Consider the following 20,922-nt stretch of genomic DNA (forward strand, 5'->3'; position numbering starts at 1 on the left):
GCATCTTCTGACATGTCACAGACATCCATCAATTACGGACTTGAAGCAATTGGGCTGCACTGATGGCATCTTCTCTCTGTGACATTAGATGCTGTAAGGCGGATTTCTCCTAAACAAACATCTAAGTAGTTATGTCTTTATACATTACCTGGATGTAGATACCATAATCCCAGCATCTCCACAATTTAAATCCTCTTATAAGTGAACAATCCTGGAGTCCATCTTCATTCATATAGATGCCATATAACCCTCCATAGGCTTCATTGTTAAACCACTGCTGACTGGGATTGGTGACATCTGTAGGATATTAGTATTATGTTAGTTTAGTTAGTATTAGGGTTTTTATATGTGCTGTAATGACAGGCAGTGGGATAAAGTAACTTATGGAAAATAAGCCATTCCAGAAGACACTGTAAAATCTATTTACCACTATTCCTTAGAGAAGCTTCAGCTTTGGAAGCACTATATAGGCTATGTTCACCTTTGAATAGTTTGTTGGTTTTTTATATAAAAAATGTGTATCAGTGTAATTGGTGCAACTTTGAAATTAGATTTTATTAAAAATAATTGTAACTTTTTGAGATACAGCTGCTTTATATCCTGTATTACAGAGCAGCTGTATCTAGCGCTGAAACCTGTATCTGTCAGGTCAGCAGGACTGACGGGTTCAGTGTCAGCGGGTCCAGCTGTTATCCGTCACATCTAAGTTCATAACTTAGATTTGATCGATAACAGGTGTATCCTGCGTGTCAGAGGCCCGCTGACATTGAACCCGTCAGTCACACTGACCTGACGAATGAAGGTTTCAGTGCTAGATACAGCTGCACTATATACAGGATACAAAGCAGCTGTATCTCAAAAAGTAAAAATAATTTTTAATAAAATCTAATTACAAAGTTGCACCAATCACTCTGATACACATTTTTATTTAAAAAAAAAAAGCAAAAAAGTTTTTCAAAGGTGTACATAGCCTTTAACATATTAGTATTTACGAACACCATAAACCATTCAATATCATAGATCCAAGTACTGAACTCTAAGCTAATCTGCAATATCCATATATTAGGTGTTCCCACTACATATGTTCCCATGCTCCTGTGGACTACCTCCTTTCTCCCAGATGTATCTTATGCTAAATCCAGTTTTATTATTGAGCTGTGAATAATACAAACCAGTAGACATAATTAAGACCTCAAATATGGTTTTCAATGACAGAACTTTATGGTAGATTAACTGGATAGGACATCAAAGTCTGATCAGGTTTGTTCAGCCACTGGAAATCACAATCCTGAGTTCAGAGGAGACCGATCCCCGTTTTTTGGTGTGAAGTAGCCGCACATCGTCTTCACTCATCAAGGTTTTTTCCAAGCTTAATTTTTTTTTTTATTGGCCATGAGGGGTCACATGACAGGAGATATAATGCTGAGTATGTATACTGTTGTGGCCGAAACGTGAGGAGCTCATCGCTGTCAATTTGTATTACTAATTATGGGCTTTTTATTACTATTGACATCCCTTCCGGACTGGCCATGTGACGATATATACACGAGGGAAAAGAGATCTATGGACTGAGCCAAGGTTGCATGTGACACCAAGAGAGGGATCTACGATGTTATAAAATGTACAAAATATCTAATAAAATACAGTTATAAAGTTGTTGTATCTCCTGTCACTTGGCCACTTCTAACCAATAATTAAAAAAAAAAAAAAAGAACGTAAGCCCGGGGACCTTATTTAAAGTCTAAGGGAGATAGCCTCAGTTGGCTGTTTCCAAATCACCAACTTACATCAATGGCAAGTGACATTATGTTTGCATGGCCAATTCTCCTCTAGGAACCTGGACTAAGCACCCTCGTTCTTGGGACCACAGGGGATTTCAATGGTCAGATAAGACTTTTATAGGTAATTGAATCAATTTGCCATAAAAGTCTGTTGCAGGAAAAATATTTTTTAACATCTTATTCCACAATATATATTTTGAACTTTCATTTCCTATATTAATTTTTTGAATTGTAAACTCCACCCCTTCCTGTTACTGTAACACCTTAAAACATAATTGTTATTAATAATAACAACATCAACAACAACAACAACAACAACAATAATAACAACTATATCAACAACAATAATAATAATAATAACAACATAATAATAGTACTAACAAAAAAAATAATAGGAAAACAGAATTTGGAAAAATAGGAAATCCACAATTATAGGTTTTATGTTAATTGTTTTGTTTCTGTTATTGTATTATTTCATTGACGTATTACTCACTTTGGCAAGATTCCCCATCAATGCGATATCCAGCTCTTTCAAAGCCAGCAACCACGTTGTCCTGCAGTACAATGTCCGCTCCTTCACTGATCTAGCAATAAAACAGCACAGCCTTATTAAAGATTTTTGCTTTTAGCTAATTTATTAAATGTATTTTATTGTAGAATGTTACAGCCCCAATTAGAGGGGAAATCAGACGAGTTATAGTCACTATTGTCACTGTTTGGAATCCCAGCCATCGGGACACAGAGAGGCACTGCATATAGAGGCGCTGCCGCTGCCTCTATTCTCATTGAGCGCTCTGTAAATGAGTACATAGAAGACATGAAAACCGCTTCTGTCTTCTGTCTAGGAGCCCTGGCAGTCTCTGACAGGAAGGCACCTGCCATTCCGCTGCCCAATCTCCCGGGCAGCAAGCTGAAACCCATGCTATATTTATACAGTGAGCAGTCCTAAATCAGGGGATCATTTATTTTATATTATTGGTATGAAAATATTTTAGCTGAGTTTATAAAATTATTAATATTGTATACGCTAGTACTTTTTGAGTCTTGATTAGAGGTATAGTTGTTATTTGTATTATCTTGATTCTTGGTAAGTGCTTTACTGCTAAATTGAATAGGTTAATATAATTTTTTTTAAAAAGCCAACCTCGATTCCAGCATGCCATAGGATATTATTTATCTCCTCGCGGTCTTGGTATGTACCGGGCCAAATAGCAAGGGCAACAAGATTTCTTCTTATATTTACACGTTCTCCCCATACCCTGATTCCTACAAAACAAGGTAAATTACTTTAAACATTTATTGATTCAGCATAGAAAAAAGACAGCAGACTTTGAGTTATCACAGGCATAATAACATTACATTAGAAAATTGTGTAAAAAAATGTAATGGGGGGCAAATTGGAGCCAATATCTACCATAGAGGTGGCACATGTGGCTGCTATGGGCCCCTGGAGCCACAGAGCCCAGTCAAGTTGGGTCCTACTCCCTTTACTATTGGGTGGTAAGAACCTGTGAAGGACTCTTTTCTCCATAGGAACTACATTGTTATCAAATAAGAGAGGAGGAATCGGCACATGAGTCATGGAAAGGGAATCGGGAGGGCTAGAAAGCACAAGGCCCTTCTGTCCTAGTTAGTATTAACCGGGAACTACAGATGTGTCATTACCTTTGCTTGGAACCATTTCAATACAATATCGCGACATGCTAGCAAAACCCTTGACAGGCTGCAATATACATCACGACCACTGGGTGGCCACACACAGACACATGTAGCATAAACATCTCGTGACATAGTAATGCAAAATCATGTTGTTTTTATTAAAGCTGGTCATCTCATGCCACACAACTCGGGATATGTTGCGATAAGAGGAAAGGTAAGAAAGGACACATCTGTATAAGGGTCCCCATTTTGATCTCTGCTATGGGTCCCCCTGTTCTCTATGTATGCCCCTGCGCATATGGTTTACCTTCTCCCACAGTGAAGTGAATAATGTTGTCATCAATGTCGAGTCCGTTTGTGTAAAACACACCAATTGCAGGGGAGAATCCATTGTGGAAGGCACATCCCTTAACATAGGATTCATCTGGCGATATCTTTAAGTGACAAAATATATATTTGTTAAGAACAATATTTTTTGGAATCACATATATTTCACATAAGATGTAATTTCCCTTCCCTATTCCACCCGGCAGATCATATAAAAAACATTACTAACCAGGGAGCGACAATTAACAAAGCAGGAAGTCTTTCCATGGGGTAAAAAGAATATAAAATCTGTGCTCTGTCCCTGAGCCACGATAAGATCCAGAATAAGAGATAATGGGGCAGATTTATCAAAACTATCTAAGAGTAAAACTGTCCTTGTTGGCCATAACCACCAATCACAGTGCAGTTTTTATTTTTCCAGAGCAGTTTAAAAAAAATGTAAGCTGAGCTCTGATTGGTTGCATTTTCCAAAAATCAAGTAAAATACAAATTCAAGAAAACATACCTCTCCAAGGTTTAGAAAAGCCAATGAGTAACGTGGGTCTGTGGGATCTCTGTAACCTTCCTGCCCAGTGTGGTAAAATTCCACGTTTTTAATTCTTGCACTACCTTCAAAAACACAATCATTCAATAATTAGTAAGAGCTCATTTACATATATCCGGCTCCCCAGCCCCATTACTATGGGGTCAGCTTTGTGTCCGGTGGCACCAGTTGTGACGCTAGGTGACTCCCAGAGAGAAAAGTTGCATGGATCCTGGTTATGGACGCTGGATAAGTGCACAAATTTTTCACTAGTTGTGTTCGGCTCAGTCAGAGGCTTTATTAGTCAGGTCAGCCATATTAGCTCTCATGAGATTAAAATTCAAGCCAATTCTGACAGTGAGGCTTCACCTCACCCTCCCCATCCCATCCTTCAGAGCTCAGGGTTGTGTGCTGTCAAAGGCCAGGGCAACGCCTAGACTTATTGTAGCACTAATTCTAACTCTTGAGTGACAGCTGCAGTCCACAAGATTGCATGCAACTCAATGTATTCATTTGGACTGAAGTTGTAGCTCCATTTGTAAAACCAATCTGTCGAGCTACAAAAAGTCTAGGTGTAGTCCTGGCCTAAATTTGCAGAGCCTGCTAATCACTACAGAGGTAAGATCTTGCACATTTAACTTCTCCAAGGGAAGTGAACGAGCCCTTAGTGTTAGCCAATGCAAGATACCATACATCTCAATGCATATGTGAGCTGTAAAATTCATTTTGATGATATTTATGACACCGCATCATCATTACACTAATAATTTGCGTTGGGAAAATTTACAATACCTCGATAATCCATATTGTTGGCTGAAAATGTGCTGACAAGAACCCGGGCTCCAAATGATTCACTGTACCAACCAGGGTAGTCCTGACCAATGATCTTAATATTCCTACTAAGTAAAGCAACGTCAGCTGCCAGAGTGTAATTCAGGGTTGTGTTTGGTACTTGATAGGTATTAGCTAGAAAAAAAAACAGAATTCAAAATCCCCAAAATATAAATGAATAACACATAATATCTTAGTTTTTTGTACTTATACATAATAGTTATGGTTGTTAAAATGATGGTAGGTTTATTAATTGTACTTGTATTCTGTGATAGCACATATATATCTTACCTGTAAATATAGCAGGTCCTCTATAGTCTGCTATAGATAACTGCTATTATAAGCCCAACATATTTAATTTATTTTCTTCATATATATATTTTTTTGTATTATATTTGTATTTTTCTATTCTAAATTTAAACTTTATACATTTTGATTGGCTCATGGTATTTTGGCTCTAAATTTTGGGTCTTAAAATTGGGTCTAAAAGTCCCTTGTTTGGAAGGGACTATTTCGACAATATACAATTCCATTCTTGGCATTAGAAATTATTGGGTTGATCACACTTTTTTATTTGAGTCAGCACCATCCTATTTTCAGTGGGGTGGTGCCTATATTAGCTAAAGGCAAGAGCCACATCAGGCATGGCCGTTGGCTGTAGAGGAGTTGTAGTATTCATTGAAAACAATGGATGTCTATTGACTTCCAATGGAAACTAACAACATAGTTCCCTCGATGATACCGTGTTTCCCCGAAAGTAAGACAGTGTCTTACTTTCTTTTTATCCCCAAAAGCCCCACTATGTCTTACTTTCGGGGTATGTCTTATATTGGAAAAAAATTGTCGAATTATTATATATTTTTTTTTCACAAACTTTATTTAACTGTTTTACATTTTTTTTTTAGTCCCACCAGGGGACTTCACTATGCGATGTGCCGATCGCATATATAATGCTTTGGTATACTTAGTATACCGAAGCATTATTGCCTGTCAGTGTAAAACTGACAGGCAACCTATTAGGTCATGCCTCCGGCATCGCCTAACAGGCAGATGCTGAAGGCAGACCTGGGGGTCTTTGTTAGACCCCCGGCTGTCATGGAAACCCGACGGCGACCCGCGATTTGTTTGCGGGGGCGCCGATCGGGTGACAGAGGGAGCTCCCCCCTCTGTCAAACACATTAAATGCCGCTGTCACTATTGACAGCGGCATTTAATGGGTTAAACTGCCAGAATCGGCGCGCGCTTCGATTCCGGCAGTTGCAGCAGGAGCCAGGCTGTGTATAACAGCCGTGCTCCTGCCGCTGATCGCGTGGGTACAGTCTCAGTACCCGCGCCATCACAGGACGGATATATCCGTCCTCCTGCGCGAACTAGCAGCTGCTGAGGACGGATATATCCGTCCTTCGGCGTTAAGGAGTTAATACTGTGTGCATTACCGTATTTTAAGCAGGAGGCGGCATTGACAAGTGCAGGGGACGGCGCAGTGACGTATGGAGAGGGGGGCGGCGCGGAAGTGGGCAGGAGGCGGCAATACCCCCGTGTTTCCCCGAAAGTAAGACATATGTCTTACTTTCGGGGTACGGCTTATATTAGCCGACCCCCCTGAAACCCCCGATACGTCTTACAATCGGGGGTGTCTTACTATCGGGGAAACACGGTAACAGCTGGCATTGGTGGATCACACTGCTTGTCTGTAGGTTACCCAAAAACTATAAAGGGAAGCTCCAAACCCCTAAACATCTTGAAATATTAACTAATGTTTAGTGTGTCACTTACCAGTGTGGTTGAAGCTGAGGGACTCATTTAAAGTGAGGGTCTTCTGGTCTGGTGAAACAGCGATGATGTTTCTGGTTTCTGTCTGCCAGGCGCTATAACTGGTAGTGGTGATCAGAATGTCCTCTCCCACCTTGTAAGGAAAGATGTGGTGACGATAAGATACAGTTTATTTTCCTTCAGATGGAACCCCATACTTCACAGGCTTATCATGTCAACTGTATTAATATATTTTCTTTTTCTGTTTTTTGTAAGATTTAACCCTATAAAACACTACATTTTCCTTGGTATACAACATCGGGAAGGGTAAGATGTCCACAGCAACCTTTACTATTACATCTATTTTATTTGTAACTTGAGTAACACCCCGGGTGTTCCTTTTTGTCTTTCAAGTTTTGGCTAAGAATGATCAAACTCACCTTCCAGTCTACAGGCTCTGTGATGGTGATAGATTGGGATCCTGCTAATACTGTATTTTCGAGCTTTGCTTTATACACATAGCGAGGAATGCCATGTAGATCCAACTGACCGAAAACTCCTACAGGGAAAAGAGGAGGGAATGGGTGTTTATATTTAGAAAATCCATGTTGCCTTCAAATGTCCATAATATTATATATTGGAGTTTACCTAAAACTTTTGAGCCTTGGTTTGGTCCATCTGGCAATGGTAACTCTGGGCTTAAATGATTTCCTCTAAGTATAATATGTAATTCTCCTAGGAATGGGTCATCCTCTTTTCCTCCTATCAATCTTCCACCCTACTCATAACCAACAAACAAGGAAAGTCGAAGCAAGGTGTGTAGCAATTAGGTGTGTAGCAATTTTCCTTATTAACATTTCAACCGGATATCATTTGTATTGTGTTTCTCACCTGGATGGAAATGTATGTAGCATTGAGCACAGTTGTTTTGAAGGTGGATGCAGTTGAGTTGTCGGTGAGATTTCTCAGCTCCAAGACGCCATAAATGATGAGTTTATTCAGGGAAGGGATTTCTATGTCAGCTACAACCCACTTGCCTAGAATAGAACAACAGGAACCGTAGTCATAAACCTTGCTAGAAGACATCTGTATTACTCTTCATATGTTTATGACTAGATATTATAAGCTACAATCACCATAAAACACAAGTATGTAAAGCAGTGTTGTCCAACCAGGGTCCCCTGGAGCCTTAAGGTCCATTGTAAACTGGGGTTCCCAAAAGATTGGAGTAGGAAGACATGTCCTTACACAGTAAGACCTCATGCACGTGACTGTAACAGTTTTTACTGTCCTCAAATACGGATCTGACGGCTACGGAAAGACATCCGTAGCCGTCCACAATTGAGGGAGCGTCCATAGAAGAGTTGTTTGCATGGGGCCTAAGGATGGACTAAATTTCATCGTGCTCAAAGATGCTTGGCAAAGCAGTCAGCAAACTTGGACTAGAATATAGCACTACATTAAAAGTGGCTCTACACCAAGCTTCTCTGAGTTAAAAATGGAAGCAGGGGTTTCCTGGGTGACAAAAATTTTCAGGGGTTCCCCCACGGTAATAAGGTTGGGAATCACTGATCTACAGCGTAGACACTTTCATGAATTGACAAGCCCATAATATAAATCTCACATTCTAGTATTGTGTGGTGAACGCTACTCTGATTACATGTGCAGATCCTAAATATTTTCCAAAATCCTATGCCCACCATGTTTGGAATACCCATATATACATATATTAATGATTTAATTTTCACCTAAATGTTTAGGTCTTTTTGTATGTTCTTCAAATCGAATAAAATACGAAAAAGGGAATAAATGATCTTAAAGGAACAGTGTCACGAAAAAAAAATTTTTTACATCAGTTTGATTTTAGTGTTTTATTAAAAACTTTTATATTTATTTGTGTGTTTGTGTTTTACTTTTTTTTATTTTTGAACTTTTTCTTCCCTATGGGGGCTGCCATTTTTTTTTCCATTTCTGTATGTGTCGATTAACGACACATACAGACATGGAATATGGCACATACAGTCCCATAGTGAATGCGAACGGGGCCCGTTCCATCCACTATGCTGTACGCCGTCTGTGTGGGAACGGCGCATGCGCCGCTCCCACACAGTCCAAGTTGAACTGTGCGACGTCCGGCGCCATTTTCCTGTGGACCGGAAGTCGCGGCCGGACAGTAAGATTACTAGAGGTAGAAAGGAAGTTGGATCCAGCGCTTTGGTAGAGGTAAAACGGAAGGAATTTCCAAGTTTAATGAGATTCTATTAAAAAGTCCATTGGAGTATGGTCCTGGTGTGTGGGTAATGGGAGGAATGATCCTGTAAAGCCTACGCGTTTCGGACGATAGCGACGTCCTTAGACTACACTACAGCCAAGTCTAAGGACGTCGCTATCGTCCGAAACGCGTAGGCTTTACAGGATCATTCCTCCCATTACCCACACACCAGGACCATACTCCAATGGACTTTTTAATAGAATCTCATTAAACTTGGAAATTCCTTCCGTTTTACCTCTACCAAAGCGCTGGATCCAACTTCCTTTCTACCTCTGCTTCTGCTACGTGTGCCGACACGAAAAGGATCCAGGCGCAGACAGCGACACTCATATTGTGTCAGGTGAGCTGGAGGATTCCTCCCTTTGTTTTCTACTAGTAAGATTACTACTTCCGGTCGCGGCTTCCGGACTTGTGCACTTGGAGCGGGAGGTAGCAGACGGAGCGGACGGACCGGAGGGAGCGGCGGCGGCTGGAGCAGGTAAGTTATTTCTGTGTATGTAAGTGTTTTACTGTGTGTTTACTAGTGTATGTAAACCTACTACACTGTGTGTTAGCTCAAAAAATGGCAACACACAGTGTAGGAGGTTTGACCGTTCAATCCCTTCGTTTCTCCCGGCACTAACCAGGATAAAGGAGGGGGGGATTCTGAGAGCTCACTAGAGCGAGGGATTTTTCTCAAATTTTGCAGCATAAAGCAATGTGGTTGCTTTACCACATGCAATGCTGCAATTTTGGGAATTGCTCCATCTAGTGACCAGCACTGGGAAATATTATAAATTAGAATCTAATTTATAATATTTCCTGACTCGTGAAAAAAATAAAAAAAAATTAGAACAATGTTTAATCACATATACACTAATTGTTTAACTAAAAAAAAAAAAAGCGTCACATTCCCTTTAAAAACCAAAATAAATAAATAATAATAACAATAAAAAACCTCAATGGAAATGGACCTGTATTCTGTAATCGGCTGACTCCAAAACTCATTAGTACATAGACAAGTCTTTCTTAATAGAAGGCCAAATCTTAACATGTGAATAACTAAAGTGTCAAACTGGAGCTTGGTTTTCAAAGATTGGGGATAGAGTGTCTAATCAGCTTTATCTTTGCAATTTTATGGGTCTAAAAATAATTGAAGGACAAAAGATTGCTAGTCAAGGACAATGGCATTATGGCATGGGGCCAAACATAATATAAGGTAGGTCACCACTCAAACATAAATACAAGCTAAATTCACCCAATAAAGAAAAATTATAACTAATGAAAGTTGTTACCTGCTGGAATCACAACATTGAATCCTTCTTTCGGGACAGTATTATTGTTTTCTGTTGATGATTCCCAGAAGGAATGATTGGACCATGAACTGGAAAGACAAGATTAATATTTACAACAAGTAAAAATATTAGCTAGTTTAATGACCATAGTTATAATTATAGATTTCATATCTCACTCTCTCATTGAAAATATTGTACTTGGCTGTAGGAGAAAACCTAGATGGGACTCAGGCGTGTGGGCCCCACAGCAAGAGCAAAGTGGGGGCCCCCATCCTGGTGATGGTTCATCTCACCATACCATCTTTATAACAGGACAGTCTGGTGCTTGTTAACCATCCTACCCATTCCATGTAGAACAAAAGGTCTGTAGGCCTCTTTCCCCTTATTTGCTAATGTGGGAGTCCCTGTGGAAAGAGAATCTTGGGATCACACTACCGATGAAGAAAAAAGACAGAGAAACCCAACTTGTGTCCCCTTGCTTTATAGCATGGCATCTTGGCTTTATCTATGTACGTATGCTCTTAATTGACAACATACCTGTTTCTAAATATAATTACAGTTGTTTTTTTTATTTAGTTGTCCTCTTTGGACAATGGCCTAATTGTTAGAAGGGTTCCTTGACAATAAGCTGAAGTGTCCCCTCCTGGGACCCCCAGCAATCAACTGTTATCTATAAGAAACCTGTTAGTAAGTGTACAATTTCCCTGCAGCACCACCATAGGGGAAATTAAGCACTACACCGTGCCCAGTCACATTGATGGGTCATTTGTATAATTCAGGACAGGAAAGGTCCTCCAGAGCTAGAGACTCTTAGTTTATACTTTCTGCTCTGGTCTGAACAGAGGATCCTGGACTGTTTACACTCATCTATTAACTCAGAATTCCCTAATAGGGTTTATGGAACTAGGGTTTTCTAAACTGCATAACCCCTTTAAGAATAATTTTACAATGAATAGAAGGAGAAAGGAAAAGTAGAGAACAGAAAAATGAAATACAGCCCGGTACCTGGTCATATATCCTATCAAAGTTTATTTACATGTCACTTAATAGTTTGAATACAAATAACTTGTCTGCAGATATTTGCTGATACAACATGAGAATTAGAAATGGTGATCTACAAGTTTCCTTTCAGTGACACTTACTCATGGAGTGAAGGGCTGAGTGTGGCTTGGGTTGGGGGAGGGGGTGGAATGCAGTCCTTATAAAAGCATTGATAGACCACCAGGTTCACATTGGTGTTTGACATGGTTGTGTCCAGGGTCCCAGCCACGGAACGTCTCCGAAGTTTGTGTTTTCCAGACACTATTTGAGCATAAAGCAGAACAACTATAATTCTATAATTACATCTAGGCTTAAAATGACTAGTTTCACCCTGGTTTTCTGTATTTTGGTTTAGGGTATGTTCACACGTAGTCAACCAAAACGTCTGAAAATCCAGAGCTGTTTTCAAGGGAAAACAGACCCTGCTTTTCAGACGTTTTTTTACCAACTCGCATTTTTACCAACTCATTTTTTTACCAACTCGTTTTTGGAGCTGTTTTCATTGGAGTCTATGAGAAAACAGCTCCAAAAACGTCTGAAAGAAGTGTCCTGCATTTCTTTTGACGAGGCTGTATTTTTACGAGTCGTCGTTTGACAGCTGTCAAACGACGACGCGTAAATAACAGGTCGTCTGCACAGTACGTCGGCAAACCCATTCAAATGAATGGGCAGATGTTTGCCGACGTATTGGAGCCGTATTTTCAGACGTAAAACGAGGCATAATACGCCTCGTATACGTCTGAAATTTGGCCGTGTGAACATACCCTTACAGTATTGGTAGACCACCCTAAGGGTATGTGCACACGATGAGAGGCTTTTACGTCTGAAAAGACAGACTGTTTTCAGGAGAAAACAGCTGCCTCGTTTCAGACGTAAAAGCTCCTCCTCGCATTTTGCGAGGCGTCTGTGATGCTCGTAAATCTTGAGCTGCTCTTCATTGACTTCAATGAAGAACGGCTCAAATTACGTTGCAAAGAAGTGCCCTGCACTTCTTTGCCGAGGCAGTCAATTTACGCGTCGTCGTTTGACAGCTGTCAAACGACGACGCGTAAATTACAGGTCGTCTGCACAGTACGTCGGCAAACCCATTCAAATGAATGGGCAGATGTTTGCCGACGTATTGTAGCCCTATTTTCAGGCGTAAATCGAGGCATAATACGCCTGAAAATAGGTCGTGTGAACCCAGCCTAAACATTAAAGGTGCCTCAAATGCGTTCCTTGACTCAAATTAAAAGGCTGCACATAACATTCTGCAAGTGCTGGGGTAAGGGGTAGGCATGTATACATGTATACAGTTATATTTGTAGTCTTGATGTTTCATTGGGAAAAAGTCTGTCTTGTCTAAAGAAAGGAAAAGTTAAATGCTATGTACACCTTTGAATGGCTCTTTTTTATTTTTTATAAAAAGGTCAATCAGTGTGATTGGTGTAACTTTATAAATAGTTTTTATTAAAAATTTGATTTATTTTTGAGATACAGCTGCTCTGTATTCTTTATACCGAGGAGCTGTATCTTTCGCTATGACCTGAATTCATCAGTCGCGCATACCTGAGGGGTTCAGTATTAGCGGGTCCTGGGTGTCTCTGACAAGCAGGATCCACCTATAATTTATCAAATCTAAGTTATGAACGCACCTGACGGGAGCAGGATTTAGCGAACGATACAGCTGCTCTGTATAGACAATATAGAGCAGCTGTACAGTATCTCAAACAGTAAAAATAATTTTTAATAAAAACTATTTATAAAGTTGGACTAATCACACTGACTGACCTTTTTAAAAAAAATAAAAAATGCCATGCAAGGGTGTACATAGCCTTTAAATATTTCCCAAAGTCAGCAAACAGTCTTGATCAAAAATATCCTTTTCTGCCTATAGGTCCTATGCAGTACTATGTATCTCCATGGTTACAGACTACAAATAATCCTGTGTAGTCTGGTACTGCAGTCATACTCGCTTTCATTTGTCCCCTACTTCCTGCTAACCTAGCGTTTGCATGCTAGGGAGAAGCAGGTGTAAGAAGACACATCAAGACAGTCAGCCCACATCTTATAATGCAAGTCCTTAATAAAATATCTAACATTTTTCATGCCATTTTTTTTTACCAATCATTAGGGGTAGCATGTCTAGTCATTTTGTCTACCTGCTCCATCTACAGCCGAGTCTCATCTTCCACTCAAACTACAAGAAGTTAGACTTGGAGCCAAAGGCATAAAAAAAATTCCCATTGAAAAATAAAAATGGTGTTCCCTAGTGTTGCTGGTTCATGCCACCACACATTACCTCCAGACAGGGATCTAGGGTCCAGTATAAGCCACCAAATCCCTCATCTTTTGTGGAGAAGGACAGCATGACCCTCTGGCCAGTTCTCCCCTCTAGTTTTGTAGTGACTATTGAGAGGGGAAGCCATGGTTAGGTTGTGTGGACCCTATAGTAGTTAAATATTTTGCCTCTATAATATGTACTCCCTTGACTGGAGCATTACTTTGAGGCTATGGAAACCTTTGAAGACTTTTTTTTTGCTTTTACTAAAACAATGTATACATAGAAGCTGTATCTTGTGCTGAAACTTGATTCCGTCAGGTCAGTGGGACTGACTGTTTCAGTGACAGCGGGTCCTGCGTGTCTCTGACATGCAGGATATAGCTGTTATCGATCACATCTAAGTTATGAACTTAGATGTGATCAATCACAGAGGAATCCTGCGTGTCATAGACACGCAGGACCCACTGTCACCGAAGCCGCCAGTCTTGGTGACTTTACTGATTCGGGTTTCAGCGCAAGATACAGCTTCTATGTATCCAGGATATATAGAAGCTGTATCTCAAAAAGTAAAACATTTTTTTTAATAAAAAACAATTTCAAAGTTGCACTAAACACTATAAAAAAAGTTTCTTCAAAGGTTTCCATAGCCTTTAAGTAAAGCTTAGTTATCAAATGGGACTAATGCTAATTAATAGCAAAAAGAGAATCCTAATGTAGATCTTCATCAGATCTCCAAGTCATTAAGCTCTATAGTGAATAGTAAATTAGTAATATTGATTAATAGTATCACACAAATGTACATACCTAGATATGTTAGTGTAGTTGTGTTATCATTAAAGTACCAGTCTCCGTTGCTATTATTGGTCCAGCTCAAGGCCTCTTCAGATCTATTGCGCACATCAAGTATATTGAACATGTCGGGCTTTTGAGTAAAGTTGTGGGATATCATCACGTAGTCCTCACTCTAAATATAATGCAATCATATGGAAAAGTTATTGAAAATGACAGATACAAAGGAATGTGACTGAAAACACAAGTTATCTCGTTTTCATTTCCTGCTTTGTTTTGGGTAGGTGTAAAGGATCTGCCAGGCACAGCTTCGGGGTTAACTTCCAGAGGTAATCAGGCTTCACCTGAGTCTATCTCTCTGAGACTGACTCCAGCTTCCACCACTCAGGCTGGCAGGCTTAGGAGTGGGAGAGCCTTTCGCAGCCTGTCCAGACTCAGCTAGCTCCCGCCCTCTGTCTATTTATACCTGCCTTTCCTGTTCCTCCTTGCTTGTGATTCTTTCCGTGTGGTTTCCTGGCCCAGCTACAGCTCCTACTATTTGATCCTGCTCCATACTGACCCTGGCTTTCTGACTACTCTTCTGCTCTGCGTTTGGTACCTCGTGCTCTCCTGGTTTGACTTGGCTCGTTCACCACTCTGTTGCTCACGGTGTTGCCGTGGGCAACTGCCCCTTTCCCTTTGCTTTATATTCCCTTGTATGTTTGTCTCGTGCACTTACTGAGCGTAGGGACCGCCGCCCAGTTGTACCCCGTCGCCTAGGGCGGGTCGTTGCAAGTAGGCAGGGACAGAGTGGCGGGTAGATTAGGGCTCACTTGTCCGTTTCCCTACCCCTATCATTACATAATCACAAGCCCATATACCTAGTCTACCCTGGTCCCTGACACTACTATGGACCCCCTTGAGACCCTGGCTCAGCAAATGCAGGGTCTCTCCCTACAGGTCCAGGCCCTGGCTCAGAAGGTCAACCAGCCTGATGCTACCTTGGTAGTTCCCCTCACCTCAACTCCTGAACCCCACCTCAAGTTGCCCGACCGGTTCTCAGGGGACCGGAGGGCTTTTCTCTCCTTTCGGGAGAGTTGCAGGCTTTACTTTCGCTTAAAGCCCCACTCCTCAGGTTCTGAGAGCCAGCGAGTGGGTATAATTATGTCCCGGCTCCAGGACGGGCCCCAAGAATGGGCCTTCTCCTTGGCTTCTGACGCCCCTGAACTTTCCTCCGTTGATCTTTTCTTTTTTGCTCTCTGACTCATTTATGACGAGACTGACAAGACTGCCTCTGCCGAGAGTCAGCTGGTGACCTTACATCAGGGTAAGAGACCTGTTGAGGAGTATTGTTCTGACTTTAGGAAGTGGTGCGTAGCTTCTCGGTGGAATGACCCTGCCTTAAAGTGCCAGTTTAGGTTGGGTCTGTCGAATGCCCTGAAAGACCTGCTAGTTGGCTATCCCTCTTCTGACTCCCTAGACCAGGTTATGGCTTTAGCGGTACGACTTGACCGACGTCTCAGGGAACGACAACGCGAACGTTTATGTGTTCTCTCCTCCGACTCCCCCATGATGCCTCCCGAGGTTCCGTTGCTTCGTTCTTCCCCGGAAGACTCAGAGATACCTATGCAACTCGGGGCCTTCGTGTCCCCCCAACAACGCAGAGATTTCCGCAGCAAGAATGGTCTCTGCTTCTACTGTGGGGATGACAAGCATCAAGTGAACAACTGTCCTAAGCGTAAGAATGCAGCCGGAGAACTTCCGCGCCTAAGTGATCATCGGGGAGGTCACTTGGGCGCACAGGTATTTCCCGTAAATATGAAACGTAATAAGATCTTGCTTCCCTTTCAGGTCTCTTTTGGTGGTAGGTCTGCTACCGGCAGTGCCTTCGTGGATTCAGGGTCTTCTGCTAATATCATGTCTGTGGAATTTGCTATGTCTCTTGCTATGCCTTTGATTGATTTGCCTAAACCTGTCCCGGTAGTGGGTATCGACTCCACTCCTCTTGCTAATGGTTATTTTACACAGCATACCCCTGTTTTTGAACTCCTTGTTGGCTCCATGCATTTGGAGCAGTGCTCTGTACTGTTGATGCAGGGATTATCGTCCGATTTGGTTTTAGGCCTTCCCTGGTTGCAGTTGCATAATCCCACGTTTGACTGGAATACTGGGGATCTTACCAAATGGGGTAATGAATGCTTGACGTCATGTTTTTCTGTTAATTCTATTTCTCCCCCTGAGGAGGTGAACACGCCATCTGAGTTTGTTCGGGACTTCGCTGATGTTTTCTCTAAGGAGGACTCCGAAGTGTTACCTCCTCATAGAGAATACGATTGCGCTATCGAATTGGTACCAGGAGCTAAGCTTCCTAAGGGTAGGATATTTAATCTTTCTTGTCCCGAACGTGAAGCAATGAGAGAGTATATCCAGGAATGCCTGGACAAGGGTTACATTCGCCCCTCTACTTCTCCGGTAGGTGCTGGCTTCTTCTTCGTAGGGAAGAAGGATGGTGGTCTTAGGCCATGCATTGACTACCGTAACCTGAATAAGGTCACTGTAAGGAACCAGTATCCCCTTCCTTTGATTCCTGATCTCTTTAATCAGGTTCAGGGGGCCCAATGGTTCCCTAAGTTTGATCTACGGGGGGCGTATAACCTTATCCGCATCAAAGAGGGGGATGAGTGGAAGACTGTGTTTAACACGCCCGAAGGTCATTTCGAATACCTCGTCATACCCTTTGGGTTGTGTAATGCGCCGGCGGTCTTCCAGAATTTCATAAATGAGATTTTGAGAGATTACCTGGGGATATTTCTTGTAGTGTACCTTGATGACATACTGGTGTTTTCCAAGGACTGGCCCTCCCACATTGAGCATGTCAGGAAGGTGCTCCAGGTCCTTCGGGAAAACAAACTGTTTGCAAAAAGTGAAAAATGTGTGTTTGGGGTACAGGAGATACCATTTTTGGGTCAAATCCTCACTCCTCATGAATTCCGCATGGACCCCGCCAAGGTTCAGGCTGTGGCGGAATGGGTCCAACCTGCCTCCCTGAAGGCGTTACAGTGTTTTTTGGGGTTCGCTAATTATTACAGGAGATTCATTGCTAACTTCTCTGTCATCGCTAAGCCTCTTACGGACCTCACTCGCAAAGGTGCTGATCTCCTCCACTGGTCTCCAGAGGCTGTCCAGGCTTTTGAGGTCCTTAAGAAGTGCTTTATCTCGGCCCCGGTGCTGGTTCAGCCCAACCAAATGGAGCCATTTATCGTGGAAGTTGACGCATCCGAGGTGGGAGTGGGGGCTGTCTTGTCCCAGGGTACCAGGTCCCTCACCCATCTCCGCCCCTGTGCCTACTTCTCCAGGAAGTTTTCGCCCACTGAGAGTAACTATGATATTGGCAACCGCGAACTCTTAGCCATTAAATGGGCATTTGAAGAGTGGCGCCACTTCCTGGAGGGGGCTAGGCACCAGGTAACGGTCCTTACCGACCACAAGAATCTGGTTTTCCTATAATCTGCCCGGAGGCTAAACCCGAGACAAGCTCGATGGGCGCTATTTTTTACCAGATTCAACTTTTTGGTTACCTATAGGGCTGGGTCTAAAAATATTAAGGCCGATGCACTGTCGCGTAGCTTCATGGCCAGCCCTCCTTCGGAGGAAGATCCTGCTTGTATTTTGCCTCCCGGTATAATCATTTCTTCTATTGATTCTGATTTAGTCTCTGAAATTGCAGCTGATCAAGGTTCAGCTCCTGGGAACCTTCCTGAGGACAAACTGTTTGTTCCCCTGCAATACCGGCTAAGGGTACTTAGGGAAAATCATGACTCCGCACTATCTGGTCATCCAGGCATCCTGGGTACCAAACACCTCATTGCCAGAAACTATTGGTGGCCTGGGTTGCCTAAAGACGTTAAGGCCTACGTCGCCGCTTGTGAGGTTTATGCTAGGTGCAAGACTCCCAGGTCCCGACCAGCGGGCTTACTACGTTCGTTGCCCATTCCCCAGAGACCTTGGACACATATCTCCATGGATTTTATCACCGATTTGCCTCCATCCCAAGGCAAGTCGGTGGTGTGGGTGGTAGTAGACCGCTTCAGTAAGATGTGCCACTTTGTGCCCCTCAAGAAACTACCCAACGCCAAGACTTTAGCTACCTTGTTTGTCAAACACATCCTCCGTCTCCATGGGGTCCCTGTCAATATTTTTTCGGACAGAGGGGTACAATTTGTTTCTTTGTTTTGGAGAGCCTTCTGTAAGAAGTTGGAGATTGATCTGTCCTTCTCCTCTGCTTTCCATCCTGAAACCAATGGCCAAACTGAGAGGACTAATCAATCTCTAGAACAATATTTAAGGTGTTTTATCTCTGACTGTCAATATGATTGGGTCTCATTCATTCCCCTCGCTGAATTTTCCCTTAATAACCGGGTCAGTAACTCGTCAGGGGTCTCCCCCTTTTTCTGTAATTTTGGGTTTAATCCACGGTTCTCCTCCGTTTCACCTGGTAGTTCCAACAATCCCGAGGTAGAGGTCGTTCATCGGGAACTGTGCACAGTCTGGGCCCAGGTTCAGAAGAACCTAGAGGCGTCCCAGAGCGTACAAAAAACTCAGGCTGATAGAAAACGTTCTGCTAACCCCTTGTTTATGGTCGGGGATCTGGTGTGGTTATCGTCTAGGAACTTGCGTCTTAAGGTCCCGTCCAAGAAGTTTGCTCCCCGGTTTATTGGGCCGTATAAGGTCATTGAAGTCCTCAATCCTGTCTCCTTCCGGCTGGAGTTACCCCCATCTTTTCGAATACACGACGTGTTTCATGCCTCCCTCCTTAAACGCTGCTCCCCGTCCTTGGCTCCCTCGAGGAAACCTCCTGTTCCCGTTCTCACCCCTGAGGGGGTGGAATTCGAGGTGGCCAAGATTGTGGACAGCAAGATGGTCCAAGGCTCCCTCCAGTACCTGGTCCATTGGAGAGGATACGGGCCTGAGGAGAGGACTTGGGTACCCGCCCGGGATGTTCACGCTGGGGTATTGGTCAGGAAGTTCCACCTTCGTTTCCCCAGTAAACCAGGTCCACTTAGAAAGGGTCCGGTGGCCCCTCATAAAAGGGGGGGTACTGTAAAGGATCTGCCAGGCACAGCTTCTGGGTTAACTTCCAGAGGTAATCAGGCTTCACCTGAGTCTATCTCTCTGAGACTGACTCCAGCTTCCACCACTCAGGCTGGCAGGCTTAGGAGTGGGAGAGCCTATCGCAGCCTGGTCAGACTCAGCTAGCTCCCGCCCTCTGTCTATTTATACCTGCCTTTCCTGTTCCTCCTTGCTTGTGATTCTTTCCGTGTGGTTTCCTGGCCCAGCTACAGCTCCTACTATTTGATCCTGCTCCATACTGACCCTGGCTTTCTGACTACTCTTCTGCTCTGCGTTTGGTACCTCGTGCTCTCCTGGTTTGACTTGGCTCGTTCACCACTCTGTTGCTCACTGTGTTGCCGTGGGCAACTGCCCCTTTCCCTTTGCTTTATATTCCCTTGTATGTTTGTCTCGTGCACTTACTGAGCGTAGGGACCGCCGCCCAGTTGTACCCCGTCGCCTAGGGCGGGTCGTTGCAAGTAGGCAGGGACAGAGTGGCGGGTAGATTAGGGCTCACTTGTCCGTTTCCCTACCCCTATCATTACAGTAGGTCTTAAATTTACCTTAAATCCATAGAAGGTTGATGTGTATGAGATGTTTGTGATGAAATCAACGTTGCTGAAGTACCAGTTGAAGGACTCTGTATTAGGCAACAAGGCCATCCATCCAGGTTTGTGTGTCAAGCGTTTCGGCAGGAAAGGTACAACGCTGGAGCCTAAGATTAAAAGTAATTTTTTCTTTAGAGAGAATAAATAGAAAGACTTTATGTGGTTTGCATAGTATGCAACTCACTACAAAAAAAATAATAGTGCATTGTATGTATTGTGTGGAAAATGATGCTCGATTATGTTCAGTTTAAATCCCGACAGTGGGCTCCCTGTTGGCTCAGCTTCCTGCCCCTCTTCTCCTCCGATTAACATGTACGGTATCTAAGCTATGATCAAATCATAAACAGTGATCCCCCAAGTTACAATATTAATTGGTTCCGGGGCGACGATTATAAGTTGAGAATATTGTAACTTGAGACCATAATTCTATGGAAAACTAGGAATTGGTTCCAAAGCCCCCAAAATGTCAACAACAGATAAGAAAAAAGATGATTTAGGTGATTGTTCCTGGTGCAGGTAAAGAGCAGTATAGGACATGTAGTAATGTACTGTAGAGAGGCGCTACTTGACAGCCAATCAGGGCATGCACTGCATTACAGCAGGTGTTTAACCAGTATAATGCACTTGCTGATTGGCTCGATCTTCCAGCCAATCACACACGCCCGAGATCCAGGCATTTTGTGGCATTTTACGGTTGAAAAAAGACACATGTCC

General features: G+C 42.7%; 1 protein-coding gene across 1 annotated transcript in view; it reads right to left on the reverse strand.

The window, feature by feature from the left end:
• Positions 1 to 20,922, reverse strand: part of PKHD1L1 (PKHD1 like 1) — a 134,504-nt gene that overhangs the window by 20,741 nt on the left and 92,841 nt on the right. The window contains exons 41-54 of the mRNA XM_075825819.1: positions 20,164 to 20,315; positions 14,528 to 14,687; positions 11,562 to 11,721; positions 10,420 to 10,508; positions 7,765 to 7,910; positions 7,522 to 7,651; positions 7,314 to 7,432; positions 6,898 to 7,027; positions 5,083 to 5,256; positions 4,273 to 4,376; positions 3,748 to 3,874; positions 2,926 to 3,047; positions 2,275 to 2,365; positions 149 to 297 (exon numbers count right to left, since the gene is read on the reverse strand). Of these exons, the coding sequence (XP_075681934.1) occupies positions 149 to 297; positions 2,275 to 2,365; positions 2,926 to 3,047; positions 3,748 to 3,874; positions 4,273 to 4,376; positions 5,083 to 5,256; positions 6,898 to 7,027; positions 7,314 to 7,432; positions 7,522 to 7,651; positions 7,765 to 7,910; positions 10,420 to 10,508; positions 11,562 to 11,721; positions 14,528 to 14,687; positions 20,164 to 20,315 (1,853 nt within the window). The remainder of the gene's footprint in view (positions 1 to 148; positions 298 to 2,274; positions 2,366 to 2,925; positions 3,048 to 3,747; positions 3,875 to 4,272; positions 4,377 to 5,082; positions 5,257 to 6,897; positions 7,028 to 7,313; positions 7,433 to 7,521; positions 7,652 to 7,764; positions 7,911 to 10,419; positions 10,509 to 11,561; positions 11,722 to 14,527; positions 14,688 to 20,163; positions 20,316 to 20,922) is intronic.

Source organism: Rhinoderma darwinii, chromosome 5 (genome assembly GCF_050947455.1).
Source record: "Rhinoderma darwinii isolate aRhiDar2 chromosome 5, aRhiDar2.hap1, whole genome shotgun sequence".
Taxonomy (NCBI): domain Eukaryota; kingdom Metazoa; phylum Chordata; class Amphibia; order Anura; family Rhinodermatidae; genus Rhinoderma; species Rhinoderma darwinii.